Source organism: Antedon bifida, chromosome 11, assembly GCF_963402885.1.
Source record: "Antedon bifida chromosome 11, ecAntBifi1.1, whole genome shotgun sequence".
Classification (NCBI taxonomy): domain Eukaryota; kingdom Metazoa; phylum Echinodermata; class Crinoidea; order Comatulida; family Antedonidae; genus Antedon; species Antedon bifida.
Genome location: NC_136236.1, coordinates 9057133 through 9083088, shown reverse-complemented (window position 1 = coordinate 9083088; position 25956 = coordinate 9057133). Strand labels below are relative to the sequence as shown.

General features: G+C 31.1%; 1 protein-coding gene and 2 non-coding genes across 3 annotated transcripts; 1 reads left to right on the top strand and 2 right to left on the bottom strand.

Moving 5' to 3' along the window:
* Positions 1-5524: 5524 nt before the first annotated feature.
* On the top strand, positions 5525-19646 carry LOC144856112 (uncharacterized). The gene is made up of 11 exons (XM_078714081.1): positions 5525-5537; positions 9335-9405; positions 9536-9623; positions 10269-10376; positions 10971-11075; positions 12203-12295; positions 13420-13524; positions 14651-14788; positions 15882-15986; positions 17093-17197; positions 19563-19646. Exons 2-11 carry the CDS (start codon positions 9398-9400, stop codon positions 19644-19646), a joined length of 939 nt encoding a protein of 312 aa, XP_078570207.1. The 5' UTR covers positions 5525-5537; positions 9335-9397.
* A 4240-nt stretch (positions 19647-23886) lies between these two features.
* Positions 23887-23961, bottom strand: Trnat-agu (transfer RNA threonine (anticodon AGU)). Its single transcript has one exon. It is a non-coding gene; the product is annotated as a tRNA-Thr (tRNA).
* A 179-nt stretch (positions 23962-24140) lies between these two features.
* Positions 24141-24215, bottom strand: Trnat-agu (transfer RNA threonine (anticodon AGU)). Its single transcript has one exon. It is a non-coding gene; the product is annotated as a tRNA-Thr (tRNA).
* Positions 24216-25956: the final 1741 nt, after the last annotated feature.

Sequence of the window (25956 nt, the reverse complement as noted above, 5' to 3'; positions counted from 1 at the left end):
GCATGTAGTGCCTATTTGAACTCTTGCTGATAGTCAACTTTATATTTTGTTTATACTGTAGAGTTTCAGTAAATCTGAACCCGGAACAAACCAGGTAGAAAATGAAAATGTGTGGAATAAAGGAGTGAAACGCATTATGCACAGCTTTCTTGCTAGTACATGATATATAATTCGTCAACATGATGATTTCAACTCTAATTTTATAAATATTATATGTATAATGCTACACAGTAGTCAATACAATGATAGATATTTACTCAAGGTCTATATTCAACTAAATATTCATTCATTTCCGTCTGTTTGGTAGTAATGCGAAACTCTTTATTTTGAATGAAAACCACCGAGTTCACAAACACAATAGTCCTATACTTTATTTGTCTAAACAAAAAGCTACGGTTGTGCAGAAGAAAGCCTAAAATATGTTTAAATGTAGCCATTATACTGTTGTAGTGTCTCGAACTTATATGTAAGTTGTTTTATACTGATTAATTTTACTCTCCGCTAGTTTAAATGACATTTGAATGTAAAAATTTGCGCAACCATGTTGTTTTTTTTTCCATTTTCTCGCCTCTTGGAATTGTTAGTATGTATTTTCTCTGTTTGGCCAACAGTGTATTAGTGTGACGATGCCGTAGTCTATTTATGTTTTGATTTCAATTTAATTAATAAGTTTATTTTCAATCAATGTACAGTTTTCGGGAACCACTACATGTTTAATTTATTCAGGGAGAATATTCCATTTATTTTAGCTTGTGTTTTGACTTTTAATAGAGTAATGTCAAGTTTTAGTACACACCACATCTAAAATAAAACTAATTCGTCACTGTCACAAATTATAGTTTATATAAATACAATTTTCGTACATAAGCTGGGGAACCATCATAAAACGTCACAAAATAAACATGAATATCCATTAGTCATATCCATAAGGTGTGACGTAAGAATTGAGCTAACTACAATTCGCTAACGCAAACGCTTTTTACTGAGCCGTCTTTATAGTCGAGTGGCTTAGATTATGGGGTTCGAATCCTATGAGTACACTTCTTTTTACGAGAGAGATAAAAAATAGTGAGAGAGAGATAAAAAAATATAGGGTTAGGTTTAGTTATATTGAGGAAGTAGTTCGGCTATCTTTCACATAAGAAGTCCCCAACTTATGTACGCGTGCCGTTATGCGGCAGCATTTTTGTTTTCAATCATTCTTAAAAAATAAACTATAGAGGGCGTTATCGAGTCAATTTATCATACAAGAGGAGCTGAAGTTATGCTTGTTGCTTTTTTTATAATCGCGAATAGCGATGTTGTTGTGTTCACTGTGCATATCGGCCTCTCTCATCCGATCCTCTTTACGTTTATCTGTTATTTGTTAAAATATGTTTTATTTGTTAAATACAGTTTTGGAATGTGCACAATCATATCAACGTTTACATATGCTTTTGTATGCAATATTCCCCAAAAGCCTAATTGTTTTCATTGCAAATATATTAAGACAAAGTCGCAACAATTATTGCCATCTAGGTTTTAGCCAAGTTAAGCCTAATAGCCTAGCCAATGTACGTTTTGCATCAGCAGTAGAGGTATTATATGCCAGACAGGAGATGCCAAGAAGCTCATGAATAATAATGACTTCTATAGAAATTCCCTAACAACTGGAAAAGGGATTTAACACTGAAACAATACAAATTATCAGTACTCTATTCCTTGTAAATCAGGTTATATGGGTTTATTTTACGTTGAGAATGTTTTCCCATCATCAACATTAGTTGACATGGTGATAAAATGTTAAAAATTTAAGATGTATATGTTAGTTTGACTGGTAGGCATATTCACCCCCTCATACATGTATTTGAATATATACGCATACTTATAGTCAAATTTATAGTGTTGTATAGTTTCAGTACTAATCGGAAACCGGACAGAAAATAAACTGTTTGTGGAATGCAGAAGTTAGCCGTATTTCCATTGTCTACAGCTTTATTGATAGTACATGATATATAATTCGTCAACATGATGATTTTAACTCTATTTTTATAAATAATACGTAGGTTGTTACACAGTAGTAAATGCAATATAGATATTTACTCAAAGTCTATTATTATTTAACTAAAATATTCACTCATTTCCCTCTGTGGTAGTCATGCGAAACCTCTTTATTTTTTTTTTCTCTTTCGTGGGGGCAACCCACTTTTATTTCATTCTTCATATTACACATTGTAGTTATATATAGAAATTGTATAAAATGTCATTAAAATAAAGTTTTAAATATATATATATATATAAATAAAAAATTAAAATAATAATGAAACAATTAAAAATTAATACATGTAATTTTAAGAAATACAAGTTAATAATTTTCTTTTTACGTTACCCCATTTCTTTTTTGCCTTGTTTATGTTACAAGCATATTGATTCTGTATAAGATTTTTTAGCTCAAATCGGAACAAGTTCCAGACGACTTTTGATCTCATTTTTGAATGCTTTTCTAATGATTTAATAAAATTTGTTTTATAAATACAAAAAGTAAACAATGATAATAATTCATTGACATTTTCACTTTTTGTTCCAATAACAATGTCTAGCCAATCATGTACGGTTTCTTCAAGTGTATAGCATTTTATAATCATGTTGTTAAATTTTGTCCATACTTTTTGGATACTTTTACATTTCAGAAGCATGTGTTGTCTGTCTCAATTTCGTTTTGGCAGTGTTCGCACATTTCTTCAGGAGATATTTTCCATATCTTCATTCGTTGTTTACATGCCAGAATCCGATGTAGCAGTTTAAAATTAAATTGTGCTACTTTTGTTACATGTTTCATGCTATAGACTTTTTTTAACCATATTTTATTCCACTTAAAGTTCACATTTCTAAATTCCGTTCCCATTTCGATTGACAAAATGGAGTAATAGATATATTGTTTATAATGTGTTTATAATAAAAAGAATTTTTATACTGTTTACAATATATTGTTTGTATTTCTTGTTTGTCTCTCTCTCTTTCATTGTTTATAAATATTTTCTTCCAATTTGAGGGAATTGCATTTACAATCTTAAAATATTCAATTATTCCATTTTTTTGCTCTGAAAGGGTAGGTATCAATTCTGTCGGAGTCATTAATCTGTGATTAACTATTATATCTTTTATTGTTTTATACCCTGCTTGTATCCAACTTTTAAAATATAATGTTTTCCACTGCATTTTATAAAAGTGTTTTCCCACAAATGTTGTTTTTCAACTTCGTTTACATTTTGCGGGTATGTATTACTTATATTGTTAAAATACACTAACACTTTTAACATTTCTTTATAAAATCCAGGCATACATTTCAGTTCTACATGACTTTCAAAATTGGGCTCACTAATATTGACAGTATAATTAAATGGATACATATAATGTTTTGGTAAATATTTCCATTTACCTGGGTCATGGCTTAACAATCTCTTAACCCAACTAAGTTTTAACGAACTAACCATTGTGCTAAGATGTACCATATTTAGACCACCTTCTAGTATTGAATTTATAAGGGTTTTTCTTTTTATTTTTTCTCTTTTTTTACCCCACAAAAATCTATATAATACCTTTTCTACTTTTGGGAATACATATTTAGGCACATTTATGACACTAGCATTATATACAAGTTTGGAAAGTGCAAATGTTTTTATAATAATTATTTTTCCAAAAAAAGAGAGGTTTCTTTTTTGCCATAATTGCAATATCTGATCAAGTTTAGTGATTTTTTAATTCCAGTTCTTTTCTTCGCACACTTTTTTATTGTAGCCGACATATATCCCTAAGAATTTAACTGGATTCTTCGTCCATGTTAGATTAAAAGGTGCTGTTTCATTATTTTTGCTGGAACCAATCCACATTCCTTTAGTTTTTTCTTTATTTAATTTTAATCCAGATATATTACAAAAAACCTCTATTTCTTTCAAAAAGTGTTTTAAACTAGTCTCGTCTTGTGTAAATAAGACGGTGTCATCTGCTAATTGACAAATTTTAACAGTACTTTCATTTACATTATCTATATTACATGGTAACATAATGCCTTTACATAGAGGATTATCTCTTATGTTATTAGCCATTATTTCAACAGCAAGTGTGAATAAAAGAGCAGACAGTGGACATCCTTGTCTTACTCCACTTTCCATCTGAAAACTTTCAGATAGCCAACCATTATTTTCTATAATACATTCTGTTTCTGTATATAACAATGTAATCCATTTTGTAAATGACATTCCAAAGCCAAACTTTTGGAGGCATTTAAAAATAAAGTTTCTATCTAATGAATCGAAGGCCTTTGCAAAGTCTAGAAAAACTATTGCTCCGGGTAAGTTACATGTATTGGTCTGGAAAAGAACGTCTTCTACTAAGCGTATGTTTTCTCCTCCAAATCGTCCGTTGATATAACCTTTTTGGTCGGAATCAATAATTGGGGCAATTATTTTTTATATTCTACTCGATAGGGCATGGGCCATAATTTTATAATCAACATTTAACAATGTAATTGGTCTCCAGTTTGTTAGTAATTCTCTTTTTCCATTTTTAAATAATAATTTTATTATTCCCTTTTTTTGTGTTTTAGGTAGTTTACTTTTATTGTAGCTATAATTTAAGGATGCACATAACATTTCTTTTATATGATTCCAAAAAAACTTGTAAAATGTTACACTTAGTCCATCACACCCCGGACTTTTATTCAAGTGCATTTTATGAAGAGCACTTGTTAATTCATCTATAGTTAGTAAACCTTCACATTGCATACTGTCATTTAATGAAAGTGTTTTGGATTTTGATTTATCAAGATAGCTATTTATATTATTAACAGAAATATTTTTTTTGGAATATAAGTTTTTGTAAAAGTTGACCTGTTCTCCTAAAATTTCATTAGTGTCGGTAGTATACTTTCCATTAGTTTTTAATAGGGTAGTAATTTGTTTTCTTTTTCCATTATTTTTTTCAAGGCCGAGAAAAAACTTAGTATTTTTTTCTCCCTTTTCAAACCATTCTATTCTCGAACGGATTTGGGCTCCTTGGGCCTCAGATGTGTATATTTCATCAAGTTGTTCTATTTTATTTTTTAATTGACAGTCAGTTTCTTGGCTGTAGGTTGAATCAAGTTTTTTTGTAAGTTCGCTAACTTCTTTTATCAACTTTTCTTTAGTATAATTTTTTTTAATTTTCTTTCTTGAACAATATTTACACGAGAACTCTTTTATTTTAACTTTTAAGTATTCCCATAAACTGTCAGGTTTCAAGTTATATTCGTTTTTTTTTGTCTTTTCAATTATGTGTATAACATTTAACGCATATATTTCATCATTCAAGACCTTATTGTTTAGTTTCCAGAATCCTGGACCTCTCTTTTTTTCATCATTTATCTTTATTTTAAATGATAACGACCGAGTTCACAATCACAATAGTCCTACACTTTATTTGTTTAAACAAAACGCTACGCTTATGCACAAGAAAGCCTCAAATATGTATGGGTTTAGTAAACGTAGCCATTATACTGTTTGAGTGTCGTGAAGTTATATGTAAGTTGTTTTAGCTTCTACCGATTAGTTTTACCCGATGCTAGTATAAATGGAGTTTGGTAGTCGAGTGGTTAGGACAATTGACTGTCAAACACAGAGACCTGTGTTCAATTCCCCAACACTCTCAGTCTACTCAGCTGTAAATGAGTACTTGGTTGAAAATACTAGAGAGGATAAGGAATTGGCTACCCTACCACATAATGCCGGGCATGTCGAATTAGCTCATTACCCTATGTTCAGAATTGAATACGGGACCTTTACCTTTTTAGTATAAATCACATAAACTGTTTTGGATTTTGTTCTTTTTTATTTCCTCGCCTCTTATTGGTATGTATATTCTCTGTTTGGCCATTAGTGTATTTATATCATTGTGACAATACCGTTTCAATTTCATTAATATGGTTAATATTTTCAATCAATGTGCAGTTTTACAGTTATCGGGACCATATCGCAAATAGCGATGTTGTTGTGGCCAAAGTGCATATCAGCCTCTCTCCTCCACTCCTCTTTACTTTTATCTGTTAATTGTTAAAATTATTATGTTTTATTTGTTAAATACAGTTTTAGAAAAGTGCAAAATCATATTACATTTACATGCTATTGTATGCAATGTTCCCCAAAAGCCTATTTATTTTCTTTGCAAATGTATTAAGGCGAAGTCTAAAACAAAAAGCGCAACAATTATCATCACCTTAGTTTTAGCCAAGTTAAGCCTAGCCTAGCCAATGCATGTTTTGCATCAGCAGTAGAGGTATCATTGCCAAACAGGAAATGCCAAGAAGCTTATGAATAATAATTATTCTATAGAAATACCCTAACAACTGAAAAGGGGTTAAACCATGAAACAAGACGAATTATCAAAGTATTTTATTTTTTATAAATCAGGTTATAATGGTAAATTTTACGTTGAACATTTATTTTTCCATCATCACCAGTACTTGACATGGTGATACAATGTTAGAAATTTAATTATTTTAGAACAGATGTATATTTTGGTTTGGTTGGTAGGCCTATTCACTCCTTCATGCATGTATTTGAATATGTACTCATGCTTTTAGTCAACTTAATAGTGTTGTATAGTTTCAGACAGACCGCACAAAAAACATTAATTAATGGAATGAAGAAGTGAATGGCATTTGCATAGTCTAGAGTTTTATTGCTAGGACATGATGATTTCAACTCTAGTTTTATCTATATATAAATTTACGTAAGGGCAAAATTCGGTAAATCGCGCGTTATTTCTAGAATGTTTACTCGATGGTATATAAAGTTGGTTAGAATCTTGGTACTAATTTTAACCACCAGATGTAACCCTGTTTACAAATTAAATTCAGTTAGATAATTAGTTATTGACAATTAAAACGAATTTAGGTTGAACGATTTGCCCCAAATAGGGATGTTTTCCGACCGTAGTATACACTGTCTAATGGATGTCCTCTTATAAAAATACCTGCACACAATAATACGAGGATGCTTCGCACATTTTTCTATCTCCTCCTACGATAATTGTTTTTAATAGCTGAAAACCGGTTGAACAGCTCGAGTACAGTATCATAATGTTGAAGACTGGCCGATTTTATTTAAAAAATACTATTTTGATAGATTTAATATACGTTTATAGAAATGTATTGATTTGCGATGAATGGAACATTCCAATCTCTCAGACTCTTAGTTTGTAGGTAAAATTACCTGGTTTAACACAAGTAGGTAAATTTATGGGCCCTTTGAGAATAAACTTAAAACTGAGATATAGCATTGCAATACTTTGACAATATTGTAAATACTGTACGTAATAACCATTTTGGTCGCCATTTGAAATCGAAATGTTCTTACTGTGAATGTGGTTACTGTTTATTGTATTAATTAGTAATTATAAAAAATATAAACGTCGTAGTGGTGTATATCGTTACATGTACTTTACTATTTCAATCGACTATAACAGGGACAGTTTTAGTTTTTTGGACTCTTTTTAAGACAAGTTTCTCCTTCGGAAGTAGGCCTAATTCCCAGTGTGCTAATTTTAGTTGACTACATTAATCATCATGTCTATTTATTCGTTTCTGAAAACGACAATGTATTTATAGCCCTGTGGTACGTACATTTGAAATCGCCAGTTTTTTTACGCTGAAATTACTGTGTATTCGAGAACCATCTGTGGACACGACCTAGATGGTACGCGAGCGAAGCGAGCGTACCATCTAGTAAATATAATTTATGATGCTACACAGTTGTTAATGCAATGATAGACATTTACTAAAAGTCTATATTTAACTAAATATGAATTCATTTCCGTCTGTTTGGTAGTCATGCGAAACCTCTTTATTTTGAATGAAAACCACCGAGTTCACAAACACAATAGTTCTACACTTTAGTTGTTTATACAAAAAGCTACGGTTATGCAGAAGAAAGCCTAAACTATGTATGGGTTTGTAAACGTAGCCATTATACTGTTGGAGTGTCGTGGAATTATATTGACGTTATTTTAGCTGCTACCGATTAGTTTTACCATAGCACACTGCATTTTAATCTCTATTAGCTAGTTGTATCTCCTTCTTTTTTATACCTCCATGGTTTTACACTACTGTTATGCTATAGTATAAACATGGATACCTCCATGGTATAAATGACATTCCAAAGATAATTGTTGTTTTTTTAATTTTGTTTAGGCACGTTCTTGTTGGTATGTATTTTCTCTGTTTGGCTTTGGCTTATTTCTGTTTTTATTTAAATGTATTAAGGTTCAACCAATGTACATTTTTCGGTAACCACTACATGTTTAATTTATTCAGGGAAATTATACGATTTATTTTAGCTTGTGTTTTTACTTTTAATAAAGCGTCTACTATGTCCTTGTTTGATTTTGTCACTTTCACAAATTACAGGTAATATTTGTGATAAAAATAAATTTCCTGACATTTAATAAAAAGAAAATCCTTGCAAACGCAACCAAGCACGTACGTTAGTATGAGAGTAAATTGTTGCCATGCTATGACCTGAAACATAATTTGCTTATACTGCTGAATTGTGTCTATTATTGTGTTATATAATAATAATGATAATAGAAACTGTTGTCTCTTAGAAAGTGTTTTCTAACGCGATCAGACAATTTCCTCGTTAGATTTCCACAGGATGGCCGTAAAAACTCGTTTTAGGGTTGATTTACTTAGTTAAGTGGCTTCATTATTTTTATTTTTTTCAATTAGGTTAAGGCAGAAACTACAGAGGACGTTATCGAGTAAATTGAATATGCACGAGGAGATAAAGTTATACTTGTTGCTGTTTGTTATCGGATTATCGATGTTGTGGTCACAGTGTATATCGCCCTCTCTCACCCGATCCTCTTTACGTTTAATTTTATTTAAAAAAATATTTGTATTTTGTTAAATATAGTTTAGGAAAGTGCACAATCATAGAAACAACATTTACATGCTTTTTAACGGAATATTCCGCAAAAACCCTAATTATTAATTGTCTATTATTATTAAGGCAATCTCTATTTTTGAAAAATGAAAAAAATTAATTATTAAAAGTCTTCATCTGAAGAAACTTTCTGTAATAATGTTCATAAATCATATTAACACGATAGTATATTTTTGCACACGTAGGGTTCTTGTCCTGTATCTAACAGAATGTCACGTGCTCTTATTGAGCAATATATTGTACTTAATGTTTTTGACATCTGACTATTAAATACTATTGTTCACTATAGTATTGCTGTATAAATACATTTTATTGTTGTATCAAAAACTAGTATTGTAATAATAATATTTAAATTCGATTAATGATATTTTCTTCAGAGAAACAAATCTAAACTAAACCAGCAAAGAAAAGCTTTATGAAAACTCAGTATAGTACTTAAGATGTCGGGGTGAGTTGTAAAGTTGAAGAACAATACTATACGAACACGGCTACGAAAAACATAAATGCTATCATTGTTTTTTTTTTTAATTATTGATGTAGGCCTAACTCATTCTATATTTCATATTTGACCGTTACAGATTACAAGATGCTTTTAAGATGAATGACTTGCAACAAATTAAAGAAATATGTCAGAAAAATCCTGATCTTTTGAAAAACAAAGATAAGGTAAAACAAAGGATGGGCTTTCCATATTACTAATAAGACAGTATAGTCATTCAATTAGTTCCAAGAAGACCATACATTAAGTAAATTGTAAAATGTAATCATTATACCTATATTCAAATATAATGATTACTGTATAATATCCTGGATCAATAACACATGCGTCAGTGACGAATGCTGCAAATTAAACAAATACACTTAGTGACAATATTAATCAGTACTTACTATTAATATTTGTCTTAAATTATGAGATCGATGTGTACAGTTACTGTAGAGGGTTGGCCGACTTCAGAATGACAGTTTAAAGTCAAGAGCCAATTTTTGTATGTAAAAAAAAGCTTCAAAAGCATATTTGAGTTCATCTAAATCCAATCTAGTAAGACTTTTTCGAAATAATTATACAGATAATTTATAACGGTGACTAGACTCACATTTCTTTGACAATCGACAACAGCAACTATGTATTCACTTTTTCATGATTTGTGAGATTAGCATGTTATTAAACGTAGTGTAAATTTAACTGATTTTAGTCATAATCATAACAGTGTTGAATTTACAACAATTGTCAATGTGCCTTGAATAAAAAACATGTTAGAATTACAGCTGGAATTGATAATTATAAACTACATGATTATGATTTCTTTCTAGTATGGATACACTCCACTACATACGTATTTACAATGTGCCAACCCTACAACAGAAATTGTGGATTATGTCATACAACACGGCGCATCAGTAACGTCACTAGATACTATGGTAATGTACACACAATCATACTGATTGTTATTATGAAAACAGTAGGCCTATCTGATCCAGCAAACATCTCTCTTTCATTTATAATTTGTCATTTATAATTAAAATTAATTATTTAGAATTATTCATTGCGAATTTTAGAAGCAGTTATTGAATGAAACAATAAACGAAGGCATGCAATAACCGACATGTATTTTATAAACAATATTACATTGCATTAAGTCAATTAATATTAATTCACACATTATATTACAATTATAGTAGCACTTTAATTTATCTGTCTAGTTTGTTTAAGTTGGTTTATGTAATACAATAATCAACTCTTGAAATAATTTTATTTGGGTCCTATTTTAAAAAGGCGTAGACAAGTAGACTGTTGCGTTGACGTTGGTCTGTACGGTGTGCTATGTAACAAGCTATGTGTGGTAAATAATGTACAAATGAATTTAGCTGGTTTTTATTGTTTAGTACACTCAGAAGATTTTGTCATAACAATGTAGAATTTACAACATTATCAATGTGGCATGACCGAAATATATGATTGCATTACAGCTGGAATTGATATTTATAAACTGCATGTTTTTGATTTCTTTCTAGAATGGAAACAATCCACTACATGTGTATTTTTTCAATGACAATCCTAAAATAGAAATAGTGGCTTGTCTCATACGGCATGGCGCAGCAATTACATCACAAAATAAGGTAACATACAATAGTAGGTATATTATGCCAGTATAAATAAACATTATCGGTTCCAGCAAACATCTCTATTCCATTTATGGCGTCTCTTTTATAATTATATGAATTATTTAGAAATAGGTATAGCAAATTCAAAAACAGTTATTAAATAAAAAATAAATTAATTAAAAACTATATTATGCAGACATGCCATGATCGATATGTGTTTGTACAAACAATTATTCCATAGTATAACTAAGTGCGTCTCGCCAATTATGACGTCATATAATCGATTGTCATTCACACATTTGTATTACAATTATAGTAGTTCTTCAATTTATCTGTCTATTTTTTTAAAAGCTGGTTAGAATATAATTATAATTCTTGAACTAATTTCATTGGGTCTTAATTTAACATAACAAAAAAAAAAGAATAAATTACATGAATATGACTTCTTCCTAGTATGGAGACACTACACTACATAGTTGTTTGCGATATTCTAACAGCAATAGTGACTTGTCTCACATAGTATGGCGCATCAGTAACATCACAACATGTAGTAATGTACACACAATCATAGTGGTCTTTATGTCATTATTATGAAAACAGTATCTGTTCCAGCAAACATCTCTATTTCATTTATAACATGTAATTTATAATTAATATTATATATTTTGATTTATTTATTGCGAATTTTAGAAGCAGTTATTGAATGAAACAAGAAATGAAGACATGCCATAACCGACATGTATTTTTAGAAACAATATTACATTGCATAAAGTCAATTAATATTAATTCAAACATTGTATTACAATTATAGTAGCACTTTAATTTATCTCTCTAGTTTGTTTAAGTTTGTTTATATAATATAATAATCAACTCTTGAAATAATTTTATTTGGGACCTCTTTTAAAAAGGCGTAGACAAGTAGACTGTTGCGTTGACGTTGGTCTGTACGGTATGTAACAAGCTATGTGTGGTAAATAATGTACAAATGAATTTAGCTGGTTTTTATTGTTGTGTACACTCAGAAGATTTTGTCATAACAATGTAGAATTTACAACCATTATCAATGTGGCATGACCGAAATATATGATTGCATTACAGCTGGAATTGATATTTACTACTACATGGTTATGATTTCTTTCTAGTTTGGAAACACTCCACTACATGTGTATTTACGATGTGCCAACAACCATATAACAGACATACAACACGGCGCATCAGTAACGTCACAAAATAAGGTAACATACAATTATAGTATATCTATTATGCCAGTATTAATAAAACATTATCGGTTCAAGCAAACATCTCTATTCCATTTATGACGTCTCTTTTATAATTATATGAATTATTTAGAAGTAGGTATTACACATTCAAAAACAGGTTTTAAATGAAAAATAAATTAATTAAAAACTATATTATGCAGACATGCCATGAACGATATGTGTTTGTACAAACAATTATTCCATAGTATAACTAAGTGCGTCTCGCCAATTATGACGTCATATAATCGATTGTCATTCACACATTTGTATTACAATTATAGTAGTTCTTCAATTTATCTGTCTATTTTTTTAAGCTGGTTAGAATATAGTTACTATTCTTGAACTAATTTCATTGGGTCTTAATTTAACATAAAAAAATGAATACATTACATGAATATGACTTCTTTCTAGTATGGAGACACTACACTACATAGGTATTTGCGATATGCTAATAGCAATAGTGACTTGTCTCACATAGTATGTCGCATCAGTAACATCACAACATGTAGTAATGTACACACAATCATAGTGGTCTTTATGTCATTATTATGAAAACAGTATCTGTTCCAGCAAACATCTCTATTTCATTTATAATTTGTAATTTATAATTAATATTAATTATTTTGAATTATTTATTGCGAATTTTAGAAGCAGTTATTGAATGAAACAAGAAATGAATGCCATAACCGATCGTGTATTTTTAGAAACAATATTACATTGCATAAAGTCAATTAATACTAATTCATAAATTGTATTACAATTTTAGTAGCACTTTAATTTATCTGTCTAGGTTGTTTAAGTTGGTTTATATAATATAATTATCAACTCTTGAAATTATTTTATTTGGGTCCTATTTTATAAAGGCGTAGACAAGTAGACTGTTGCGTTGACGTTGGTCAGTACGGTATGCTATTTAACAAGCTATGTGTGGTAAATAATGTACAAATGAGTTTAGCTGGTTTTTATTGTTTTTTACACTCAGAAGATTTTGTCATAACAATGTACAATTTACAACCATTATCAATGTGGCATGACCAAAATATGATTACACTACAGCTCGAATTGACATTTACTACTACATGGTTATGATTTCTTTATAGTCTGGAAGCACTCCACTACATGTGTATTTACGATATGCCAACCCTACAACAGACATAGTGGATTATCTCATACAACACGGCGCATCAGCAACGTCACAAAATAAGGTAACATACAATTTTAGGAGGTCTATTATGCCAGTATTAATAAAACATTATCGGTTCAAGCAAACGTCTCTATTCCATTCATGACGTCTCTTTTATAATTATATGAATTATTTAGCAATAGGTATTGCAAATTCAAAAACAGTTATTAAATAAAAAATAAATTAATTAAAAACTATATTATGCAGACATGCCATGATCGATATGTGTTTGTACAAACAATTATTCCATAGTATAACTAAGTGTTTCTCGCCAATTATGACGTCATATAATCGATTGTCATTCACACATTTGTATTACAATTATAGTAGTTCTTCAATTTATCTGTCTATTTTTTTTAAGCTGGTTAGAACATATTTATTTTTCTTGAACTAATTTCATTGGGTCTTAATTTAACATAAAAAAATATGAATACATTACATGAATATGACTTCTTTCTAGTATGGAGACACTACACTACATAGGTATTTGCGATATTCTAACAGCAATTGTGACTTGTATCACATAGTATGGCGCATCAGTAACACCACAACATGTAGTAATGTATACACAATCATAGTGGTCTTTATGTCATTATTATGAAAACAGTATCTGTTCCAGCAAACATCTCTATTTCATTTATAATATGTCATTTATAATTAATATTAATTATTTTGAATTATTTATTGCGAATTTTAGAAGCAGTTATTGAATGAAACAAGAAATGAATGCCATAACCGACATGTATTTTTAGAAACAATATTACATTGCATAAAGTCAATTAATACTAATTCATAAATTGTATTACAATTTTAGTAGCACTTTAATTTATCTGTCTAGGTTGTTTAAGTTGGTTTATATAATATAATTATCAACTCTTGAAATTATTTTATTTGGGTCCTATTTTATAAAGGCGTAGACAAGTAGACTGTTGCGTTGACGTTGGTCAGTACGGTATGCTATTTAACAAGCTATGTGTGGTAAATAATGTACAAATGAGTTTAGCTGGTTTTTATTGTTTTTTACACTCAGGAGATTTTGTCATAACAATGTACAATTTACAACCATTATCAATGTGGCATGACCAAAATGTGATTACACTACAGCTCGAATTGACATTTACTACTACATGGTTATGATTTCTTTCTAGCTTGGATACACTCCACTACATGTGTATTTACGATATGCCAACCCTACAACAGACATAGTGGATTATCTCATACAACACGGCGCATCAGCAACGTCACAAAATGAGGTAACATACAATTTTAGGAGGTCTATTATGCCAGTATTAATAAAACATTATCGGTTCAAGCAAACGTCTCTATTCCATTCATGACGTCTCTTTTATAATTATATGAATTATTTAGCAGTAGGTATTGCAAATTCAAAAACAGTTATTAAATACAAAATAAATTAATTAAAAACTATATTATGCAGACATGCCATGATCGATATGTGTTTGTACAAACAATTATTCCATAGTATAACTAAGTGTTTATCGCCAATTATGACGTCATATAATCGATTGTCATTCACACATTTGTATTACAATTATAGTAGTTCTTCAATTTATCTGTCTATTTTTTTTAAGCTGGTTAGAACATATTTATTTTTCTTGAACTAATTTCATTGGGTCTTAATTTAACATAAAAAAATATGAATACATTACATGAATATGACTTCTTTCTAGTATGGAGACACTACACTACATAGGTATTTGCGATATTCTAACAGCAATTGTGACTTGTATCACATAGTATGGCGCATCAGTAACACCACAACATGTAGTAATGTACACACAATCATAGTGGTCTTTATGTCATTATTATGAAAACAGTATCTGTTCCAGCAAACATCTCTATTTCATTTATAATATGTCATTTATAATTAATATTAATTATTTTGAATTATTTATTGCGAATTTTAGAAGCAGTTATTGAATGAAACAAGAAATGAATGCCATAACCGACATGTATTTTTAGAAACAATATTACATTGCATAAAGTCAATTAATACTAATTCATAAATTGTATTACAATTTTAGTAGCACTTTAATTTATCTGTCTAGGTTGTTTAAGTTGGTTTATATAATATAATTATCAACTCTTGAAATTATTTTATTTGGGTCCTATTTTATAAAGACGTAGACAAGTAGACTGTTGCGTTGACGTTGGTCAGTACGGTATGCTATTTAACAAGCTATGTGTGGTAAATAATGTACAAATGAGTTTAGCTGGTTTTTATTGTTTTTTACACTCAGGAGATTTTGTCATAACAATGTACAATTTACAACCATTATCAATGTGGCATGACCAAAATGTGATTACACTACAGCTCGAATTGACATTTACTACTACATGGTTATGATTTCTTTCTAGCTTGGATACACTCCACTACATGTGTATTTACGATATGCCAACCCTACAACAGACATAGTGGATTATCTCATACAACACGGCGCATCAGCAACGTCACAAAATGAGGTAACATACAATTTTAGGAGGTCTATTATGCCAGTATTAATAAAACATTATCGGTTCAAGCAAACGTCTCTATTCCATTCATGACGTCTCTTTTATAATTATATGAATTATTTAGCAGTAGGTATTGCAAATTCAAAAACAGTTATTAAATACAAAATAAATTAATTAAAAACTATATTATGCAGACATGCCATGATCGATATGTGTTTGTACAAACAATTATTCCATAGTATAACTAAGTGTTTCTCGCCAATTATGACGTCATATAATCGATTGTCATTCACACATTTGTATTACAATTATAGTAGTTCTTCAATTTATCTGTCTATTTTTTAAGCTGGTTAGAACATATTTATTATTCTTGAACTAATTTCATTGGGTCTTAATTTAACATAAAAAATATGAATACATTACATGAATATGACTTCTTTCTAGTATGGAGACACTAAACTACATAGGTATTTGCGATATTCTAACAGCAATTGTGACTTGTCTCACATAGTATGGCGCATCAATAACACCACAACATGTAGTAATGTACACACAATCATAGTGGTCTTTATGTCATTATTATGAAAACAGTATCTGTTCCAGCAAATATCTCTATTTCATTTATAATATGTAATTTATAATTAATATTAATTATTTTGAATTATTTATTGCGAATTTTAGAAGCAGTTATTGAATGAAGCAAGAAATGAAGACATGCCATAACCGACATATATTTTTAGAAACAATATTACATTGCATAAAGTCAATTAATATTAATTCACACATTGTATTACAATTATAGTAGCACATTAATTTATTTATTTTTTAATTTATCTGTCTAGTTTGTTTAAGTTGGTTTATATAATATAATAATCAACTCTTGAAATAATTTTATTGCGTTGATGTTGGTCAGTACGGTATGCTATGTAACAAGCTATGTGTGGTAAATAATTTACAAATGAATTTAGCTGATTTTTATTGTTTTGTACATTCAGAAGATTTTGTCATAACAATGTAGAATTGACAACCATTATCAATGTGGCATGACCAAAATATACGATTGCATTACAGCTGGAATTGATATTTGCTACTACATGGTTATGATTTCTTTCTAGTTTGGAAGCACTCCACTACATGTGTATTTACTATTTGCCAACCCTACAACAGAAATAGTGGATTATCTCATACAACACGGGGCAGTAGTAACGTCACGAAATAAGGTAACATACAATTTTAGGAGGTCTATTATGCCAGTATTAATGAAACATTATCGGTTCAAGCAAACATCTCTATTCCATTTTCGACGTCTCTTTTATAATTATATGAATTATTTAGAAGTAGGTATTGCAAATTTAAAAACAGTTATTAAATAAAAAATAAATTAAATAAAAATTATAATATGCAGACATGCCATGATCGATATGTGTTTGTAAAAACAATTATTCCATAGTATAACTAAGTGTGTCTCGCCAATTATGACGTCATATAATCGATTGTCATTTACACATTGTATTACAATTATAGTAGTTCTTCAATTTATCTGTCTATTTTTTTTAAGCTGGTTAGAATATAGTTACTATTCTTGAACTAATTTCATTGGGTCTTAATTTAACATAACAAACAAATATGAATACATTATATGAATATGACTTCTTTCTAGTATGGAGACACTACACTACCACTATTTGCGATATTCTAACAGCAATAGTGACTTGTCTCACATAGTATGGCGCATCAGTAACATCACAACATGTAGTTATGTACACACAATCATCGTGGTCTTTATGTCATTATTATGAAAACAGTATCTGTTCCAGCGAACATCTCTATTTCATTTATAACATGTAATTTATAATTAATATTAATTATTTTGAATTATTTAATGCGAATTTTAGAAGCAGTTATTGTATGAAACAAGAAATGAAGACATGCCATAACCGACATGTATTTTTAGAAACAATATTACATTGCATCTATATATAAATTATGGTTAATTCCGACATAGGCGAGCACAATGCAAAAACTTCGGTATAAATCTCTGCCTTGGATACCTACCTTATCTATCTCAGATGTACCGCGAAACGTAGATTTGATAACATTAGTTTCCACTATTACGATATTGTTCCATATTTCTATCTTAGGAGGATATTATAAAGGGTTTTATAACAAAATTTCAATTTCAATCGGTAAATTTTAACTCTATGTGCGGTAGAAGTAGAAGTAATTTCCGGGTTCACGGTAAGGTGTGTCAATCACCTTGCTACTATTCCATGCAAGGTCGTCATGGTTTCTACCAGGGAGTTTTAAAACAACTCCCTGTTTCAACTAAGTTGGCCGTTGGTGCTTGGTGGCGATAGCCATTTTGTTTTTTATATTTTCGGACCGCGCGTGTGAAGGTATATAGTAGTAGGCCTACATAAAGATCAAATTAAATATATTCATAAAACATAGGAGTAAATTGTGGGAAATATTTATATAACATTACACCGAGAGAACTGATGATAACAGCTTTTGTTTGAAATCGAATGAAACTCCGATAGCCGAGTTGTTGAGTATAAGCTGCCAGGACTTTATGTATACTGTGCACTATCTGTGTCCCGTTAGGGCACTGTGATACTTCTGGCCAGTGTTGCAAGCCGTCTAAAACGTCTTCGTTCTTAGGCAAAAATGGCTCACTGTGTCGCGGAATAATTTATTAATTATACCAATTAGGATGGTATTTATTTGAATAAACGCCCGGAACACCTTCCCAATAAACTAAAACTAAAATAATTACCGCCTTTCCTCCCCACCCCCCATCCAAATACCATCGAATAAACGCCCATCCACATTTATACACACAATATTGTATTATATTTATAAACACAATTATACTATTTTTAGTAGATTTCATCGGACTGTAGTCTACAATTTCCCAAGCATTTGTTATTCTTTTTTACCACTTTTCATATCTACAATAAACACTATACGTAAAACGCTATTAATCATCTAAGACACTGTGAAACAGGTTAAACGAATATCAAAAGCATTTTAATGATGGTAACCGACCGAAATCGTCCAGGCCAGAATGTTCTTTTTACCAGAGTCATTATCATTACTACACTTCCTAGAAGGGGAGCGAGCGAAGCAAGCTCACCCTCTAGTAAAGTCAATAAATATTAATTCACAGATTATATTACAATTATAGTAGCACTTCAAGTTATCTGTCTAGTTTAAATAATATAATATTCAACTCTTGGAATAATTGTATTTGGGTCCTATTTTATAAAGGCGTAAATTTCTTTTTTTTTATTCAATCAAATACGATAGATAAGTACGCGAAAAAAACGTTTTGCAAGCGTACCGGTTTTCAAGTACTGATTGTTAGTTGCGTTGACGTTGGTCAGTATGGCATGCTATATGTAACAAGCCAGATGTGTTGTACATAAAGTACGAATGAATGTAGCTGATTTTGATTGTTTTGTACACTTTTGTCATAACAATGTAGAATGTCCAACCATTATCAATATGACATGACCGAAAAATATGATTGCATTACAGCTGGAATTTATATTTATAAACTATATGATTATGATTTCTTTCTAGCTTGGAGACACTCCACTACATACGTATTTCCGATATGCCAACCCTACAACAGAAATAGTGGCTGGTATATTATGCCAGTATTAATAAAACATTATCGGTTTCAGCAAACATCTCTATTCCATTTATGACCTCTCATTCATATTAAGTATTACTTATTTATAATTATTTATTGCGAATTCTAAAAGCAGTTATTGAATGAATGAAAAAATAAATGAAGACATGTCATGAACGACATGTGTTTGTAGAAACAATTATGACATCATAATAATCGATTGCTGACTCTTCTTTCACACGTTATATTAAAGTAATTAGTCAGTAACACTTCAGGAGGTCAAACTTACTGTCAAACAAAGCACTAGCCACACGATCATTACAGTTCTCTATCCTCGGTATGAGATACGAATCTGTAGTAGATATTAACGTTCCGGTAATCAGTGCAAAAAGGATAAGATTTATCTTGCGTTGGAAGTTATACTAATACAATATCTAATCATACCAAGCACTGCAACTAGGCTCTATGATATCATTTCTAATCATACCGTCACTCGTCACCCGTCACACGAACCGGCGAATCGTCATGTAGGCGCGAAATTTGTTTTGTGTATATTTTGAAAGTATTTATTCTAAAGAACAATTGATGCAAATATCAACTGCGTATCTTATTTCATTAATTAATTATTTTAATTATAATTTGGCGAATATTGTATGTTATTATAATTATTCCTCTCACTGACCGTCGAATATCGATTCGTCACTTCGTAGGAGGAAAACGCGCATCGCGCACACTGTTTACGCGGCTCAATAAACGGCGAATATACGATTCGTCACTAATTGCAAGTGGTATTATTGGTTTATTGTGTATCTGGAACATTCCATTACTTTATGGCTAATGTTCAGTCGCGCGATGTAAGAGTGAGCATAGTTTATGGAATATTGAACAGTATTTTACCCAGTAAAAACTGATTTATGTGGTTATTGCTAAATTATATAGTAAGCTAATTATATAAATAAATTTCAGGCAATTTAATGTCATGCTTCGATGTTTGTTCTTTCGTACGTTCTCTCGAGCACAAGCATGTACATTGAATTACATTACATTATGGCATTGACAACACACACGAAACGGTACTGTAACGAGTACGACTAAAATGTTATAGTCTTAAACTATTTAAAGTATTTTTGAATTTTTTAACTTTTTAGAGAATAAATAATGTTATTATTATAAAAAAAAAAAAAAAAAAAATTTCACCTCTATCGATAATGGATAATGCTACTAAGGATAATAACTTTCATTTCTGTATACACATTTTTTTAAACAATTCATACATTTTGATGTACGTTAGACTATTTATATATTTTGTTCTTGATTTTTAAATTCGATTATTACGGCATTTAATCAGTCATTAAATATCTTTGGCTATACTAAATATTATACTGTATAGGGTGGTCTGTAAATTATACTGTGAAAGGTCCTACGCTAGACCTGAATGTCATTGAATTAGTAAATAATTTAAAATAGCCCTCAAATATGGATTAGAAAAGGTAGATATAACATAATGTTATTTAATAAATAATATATTGGACATTATTGCTAAATGATTGTAGGTCTAATATGCTGAAAATCCCAGTTGTGCAATGGATTTTTTCCCTACTAAGGGAAAATTAATTATCTTTGGCTATACTAAATATTATACTGTATAGGGTGGTCTGTAAATTATACTGTGAAAGGTCCTACGCTAGACCTGAATGTCATTGAATTAGTAAATAATTTAAAATAGCCCTCAAATATGGATTAGAAAAGGTAGATATAACATAATGTTATTTAATAAATAATATATTGGACATTATTGCTAAATGATTGTAGGTCTAATATGCTGAAAATCCCAGTTGTGCAATGGATTTTTTCCCTACTAAGGGAAAATTGAATTAAAAACGTTTATTCTAACAATTAAAAGTGCCTTGCTTTATGTAGAGATCAAATCATGTATAAATTAATAATTAAATTTAATTAAATAAACCAAGGTTACGTCTTTTAATTAAAAATTATGTTTTTACATCAGTTTAGGCTACTATAAATTATATTTTTCAACTTATTTGTGATTCTTCTTTTGCATTTTAACAGAATAATTTGTTTACGTTTATATTATTATCGATAGGGCCCTATCCAAGATGTTTATGTGGGACTGCCTATTCATTACCACTACGCAATCGCGGCGAATACCGCGTATTTTATAGTCATTGCGTAAGATTATTGTTTACACGAAGTGACGAATATGCGTCGAATATCGTTTAGCGGCTGAAAATTACGTCATCAATAATCTTCACACGAATGATTCGCCGGTTCGTGTGATGAGCAACGATAAAATCAATTTCATTTTACAATCCTTATCTTAAACGGATTTGCCCTATATGGATTTGGTTTTACTGATGACTATCATCTGTTTGTATTTCGTGTTTTACTATTATTTGTTCGACCTGGAACATCCGAAACTGCATATTTCCAAATATCAAACTAACAATTTCAACCTTCTGATCACGTAAACAATTGACAAAATGTGTGTTCAATGTTGTTTGTTCAAGAAAATCTGAATGATTGAACTTAACATATGTATCAGGATCCCTGAATTATCTTCCACAGCACACGTAATAGTCTTCGACGGTATACAATTATCTTAATTTTTCTCGTGTACAGTTTCAACGTGTTTAGTCGCTTCTTCTTACGACAAACTGGAGTATCTAGTATCTATCACATAATCAACTTCTCCTAGTTTGTAAGGAACAGCAATTCTTGCAAACATTAGTTGACTGGAAAGAAGCAACATAACCAACACGTCATTCTCCGAACTAAAACCTCTATTCTCTTCTTTTCTATCGAACATTCTCTTCATTTTAACTTGAATATTTACCTAATTTCTGTTTATCATCTCACGTGCACGATTTAACTAATCACAAATTTCAGACACATAATCAAGTATTAATACAGACTCCTCTAAATACCCAAACAGTCTTAGACTATTTTGAGAGGGAGTCAAACCGTTTCACCATAAAGCAACTTAAATGGGCTAAACCCCAAGCATCACAGACCATGAATAACATATATGGTTTTAAGCTATATATTGCGCAACCTCACATGATGGCAGCATGTGTGATAATTAATTTTTTACACACATTTTACACCCGATTCTACTGTCACTCTCCGGCCAAATAATTTCCAAAATGATATTGACACCCCAGACCGGAAGACTCGGAACGACACCGATAACATAATCGCCACTAATTATGTTCCATTCCGAAAAAACATAAAGTTAGACTTCTTTATAACCCATGCAACAACTTGAAAAAGCACACTTGCTCCAGCAGAAGATTCGTTCGAAAATGACATTGCCAATTCTAATAACAGCAAATTGGCCTCAAATTGCCACTATAAATAATTTACAACATTTTTGTGTACATTACATATATGTTATACAGTTTAACATTGTATATTATTCTGTTATATGATGAATTAATTGAACATCTATAGCATATAAAAATAGAAGTCGAATTTTACCACTCGCCCGAAACGTTCATTCATTTCCTTGTTCTATCAGTGTGAAAAGGGAAACAAACTTGCTGTCTTCCATAACTTAAGAATACAGTAAACCTATTCACTTTATGAGTTTCAGTTTCCTTATGCCTGCTATCATTTGAAGCGCTCGAGTCCGGGATAATCGGGTTCTCACCCACCCGATTCTGTAGCTGTTAGTACACTCAGTGTGGAAGACTGTCGACAGTCTGCCAGAGACCTGTCTGACTGTATTAAGTACTTTTAATACACGATATCGCTGTCATTAGGTTCATATCTATAGACAATTTGTGAGTCGGGTTGGTGAACATCAGTCCAAAATACGCAGAATTTTTTCCAAAATACGTCAAGTTGAGGGCGCTATACTAATCCAAAATACGCGAGTCTTTCCAAAATACGTCGACTTGAGGGCGCTATTCATTTCCAAAATACGCGAATTGTCCAAAATACGTCAACTTGAGGGCGCTATTCATTTTCCAAAATACGCGATTTGTCCAAAATACGTCAATTTGGAACCGCTTGTAATTTTCCAAAATACGTCAACTTGAAGGCGGCAAACTTTTTTCAAAAATACGAGAGCCTTTCCAAATGTGTCATATTGAGAGTGTAAGGTAAAATTACAATTTAATGGAAACAAGTTTCTTAGAGTAAAACAAACAAGTACATTTTAGTTATTAATTAGATGTTTTTGCCCTACTCTGACGTAATTTGTACTTTATACTAAGTACATTTGAGAATACTTGCGAAAAAATTCGCAAGTAGTTCTCGGGTGGGACTCGAACCCACGACCTCCAGATCACTAGCCTGGCGTTCATACCTCTAGACCACCGAGCTTGCGCTGATGGCTAGTGGCTAGATTCGAGCCCAAGTAAGCAGCGGGTACTGCACCAACAGGATTGTAATTGTAGTTTTTGCGTCAGGGAGTTGAGTAATTAGATGTTTTTGCCCTACTCTGACGTAATTTGTACTTTATACTAAGTACATTTGAGAATACTTGCGAAAAAATTCGCAAGTAGTTCTCGGGTGGGACTCGAACCCACGACCTCCAGATCACTAGCCTGGCGTTCATACCTCTAGACCACCGAGCTTGCGCTGATGGCTAGTGGCTAGATTCGAGCCCAAGTAAGCAGCGGGTACTGCACCAACAGGATTGTAATTGTAGTTTTTGCGTCAGGGAGTTGAGTAATTAGATGTTTTTGCCCTTACACGAAAACGGCAAAATACCAATAGTTACAGTTAGTTAAAGTTCAAAATGGTTCGGCTAAGCGAGAGAGATCTAAATGTAACATTATTATGATCCTATAATATCATCTTCAATCTTTATGAAAAGTAAGTAATAATAATTAAAAACCATTATTGTTAAAATGTTTAAAATAATATTAATATTTGGTTATATAAGTAGTAAGTAATTGTTTTTTACGCGAAAACGGCAAAATAAAAATATTTTTATATTATATTATATACATACATATGATTACATTTACTTTAGGGTGTTTTATTGTTTGAAAGTACCTGAAATGAAATGAAGAATACGAGAAGGAAAAAAAGAGGTGACTAGTTTTGAGTCACAACTGCACCTTAATTTTTCACAATAAATATATATATATATAAGATGGGGCGTATCAATTTGATCTCTGTCTGTGCATACAATTAAGGGACTAGTGCTTTTCCGCCGTACCACGCCGAGAATATAAAGAGTCGCTATCAGATCGGGTTTGAACTATACCATGGAAGCGCCAGTGGTCTAATGGTTAGGACATCTGCATATCAAGCAGAAGATCCTAACATACAACAAATATTGATATATTGCCAATGAGACTACTACAAGAACTATTATCTAATATGATACAAACTGAACTTAAAACTTACCGAAATGGTTCACCTTTTCAATGTTGAAGATACAATTCTTTATAGTATTTTTTAAAACAGCCTCGCGTTTTGAAGGTTCGAATATTTTTTTGGAAAATTTGCGTATTTTGGAAAACTGTGCCTTCAAGTTGGAGGGTATGTCGGATAACTTTCTTATTGTAGAAATTAGTAGCGCTACAAAAGTTGTTTTAAGTTGGATAATTTTCCTATTTTTAGAAAATTAATAGTAGCCTCAAGTTGAAGTGTTTTGGAACAAGTGCCCCAAAAATTATTTTGGAGAAATTGCGTATTTAGGAAAATGATTAGCGCCCTCAAGTTGACGTATTTTGGAAAGACTCGCGTATTTTGTATTTAGTATAGCGCCCTCAAGTTGATGTATTTTGGAAAAATTCTGTGTATTTTGGACTGATAGCGGATAATATAATTTTCCAAGTTTAGAAAATTAATAGTGACCTCAAGTTGACGTATTTTGGACAAATCGCGTATTTTGGAAAATGAATAGCGCCCTCAAGTTGACGTATTTTGGACAATTCGCGTATTTTGGAAAATGAATAGCGCCCTCAAGTCGACGTATTTTGGAAAGACTCACGTATTTTGGATTAGTATAGCGCCCTCAACTTGACGTATTTTGGAAAAAATTCTGCGTATTTTGGACTGAATTTCACCAACCCTATTGCAATTTGTAACGTTATAATAATGTATTCAATATAAAATCCACTCGGCAACCAGAATAGTATTAGTAGCAGGTTTATCGTATTGCCATGCATGGATAGGTGTTTTCCGCCGCTTTTAGGTCTTCTAGGCCTAGGCTAGTCAATTATTGTTATTGATTATACGAATTACGTAATTAGTTTAGTAGCTCATCTACCTTTTTAGCAGGGCATAATGAATATCGTAGCTAGGCTAGGCCTACTAGCGTCAAATCAACCAATTATTTGGGTGGTACGAGTTTAGGGAGTT

Excerpts from the sequence above, each read along its gene's own strand:
- LOC144856112 (XM_078714081.1), top strand. Across the intron at positions 12,296-13,419 it reads CAGTAACGTCACAAAATAAG|TCTGGAAGCACTCCACTACA; the intron begins GTAACATACAAT and ends ATTTCTTTATAG. Across the intron at positions 14,789-15,881 it reads TTAGGAGGTCTATTATGCCA|CTTGGATACACTCCACTACA; the intron begins GTATTAATAAAA and ends ATTTCTTTCTAG.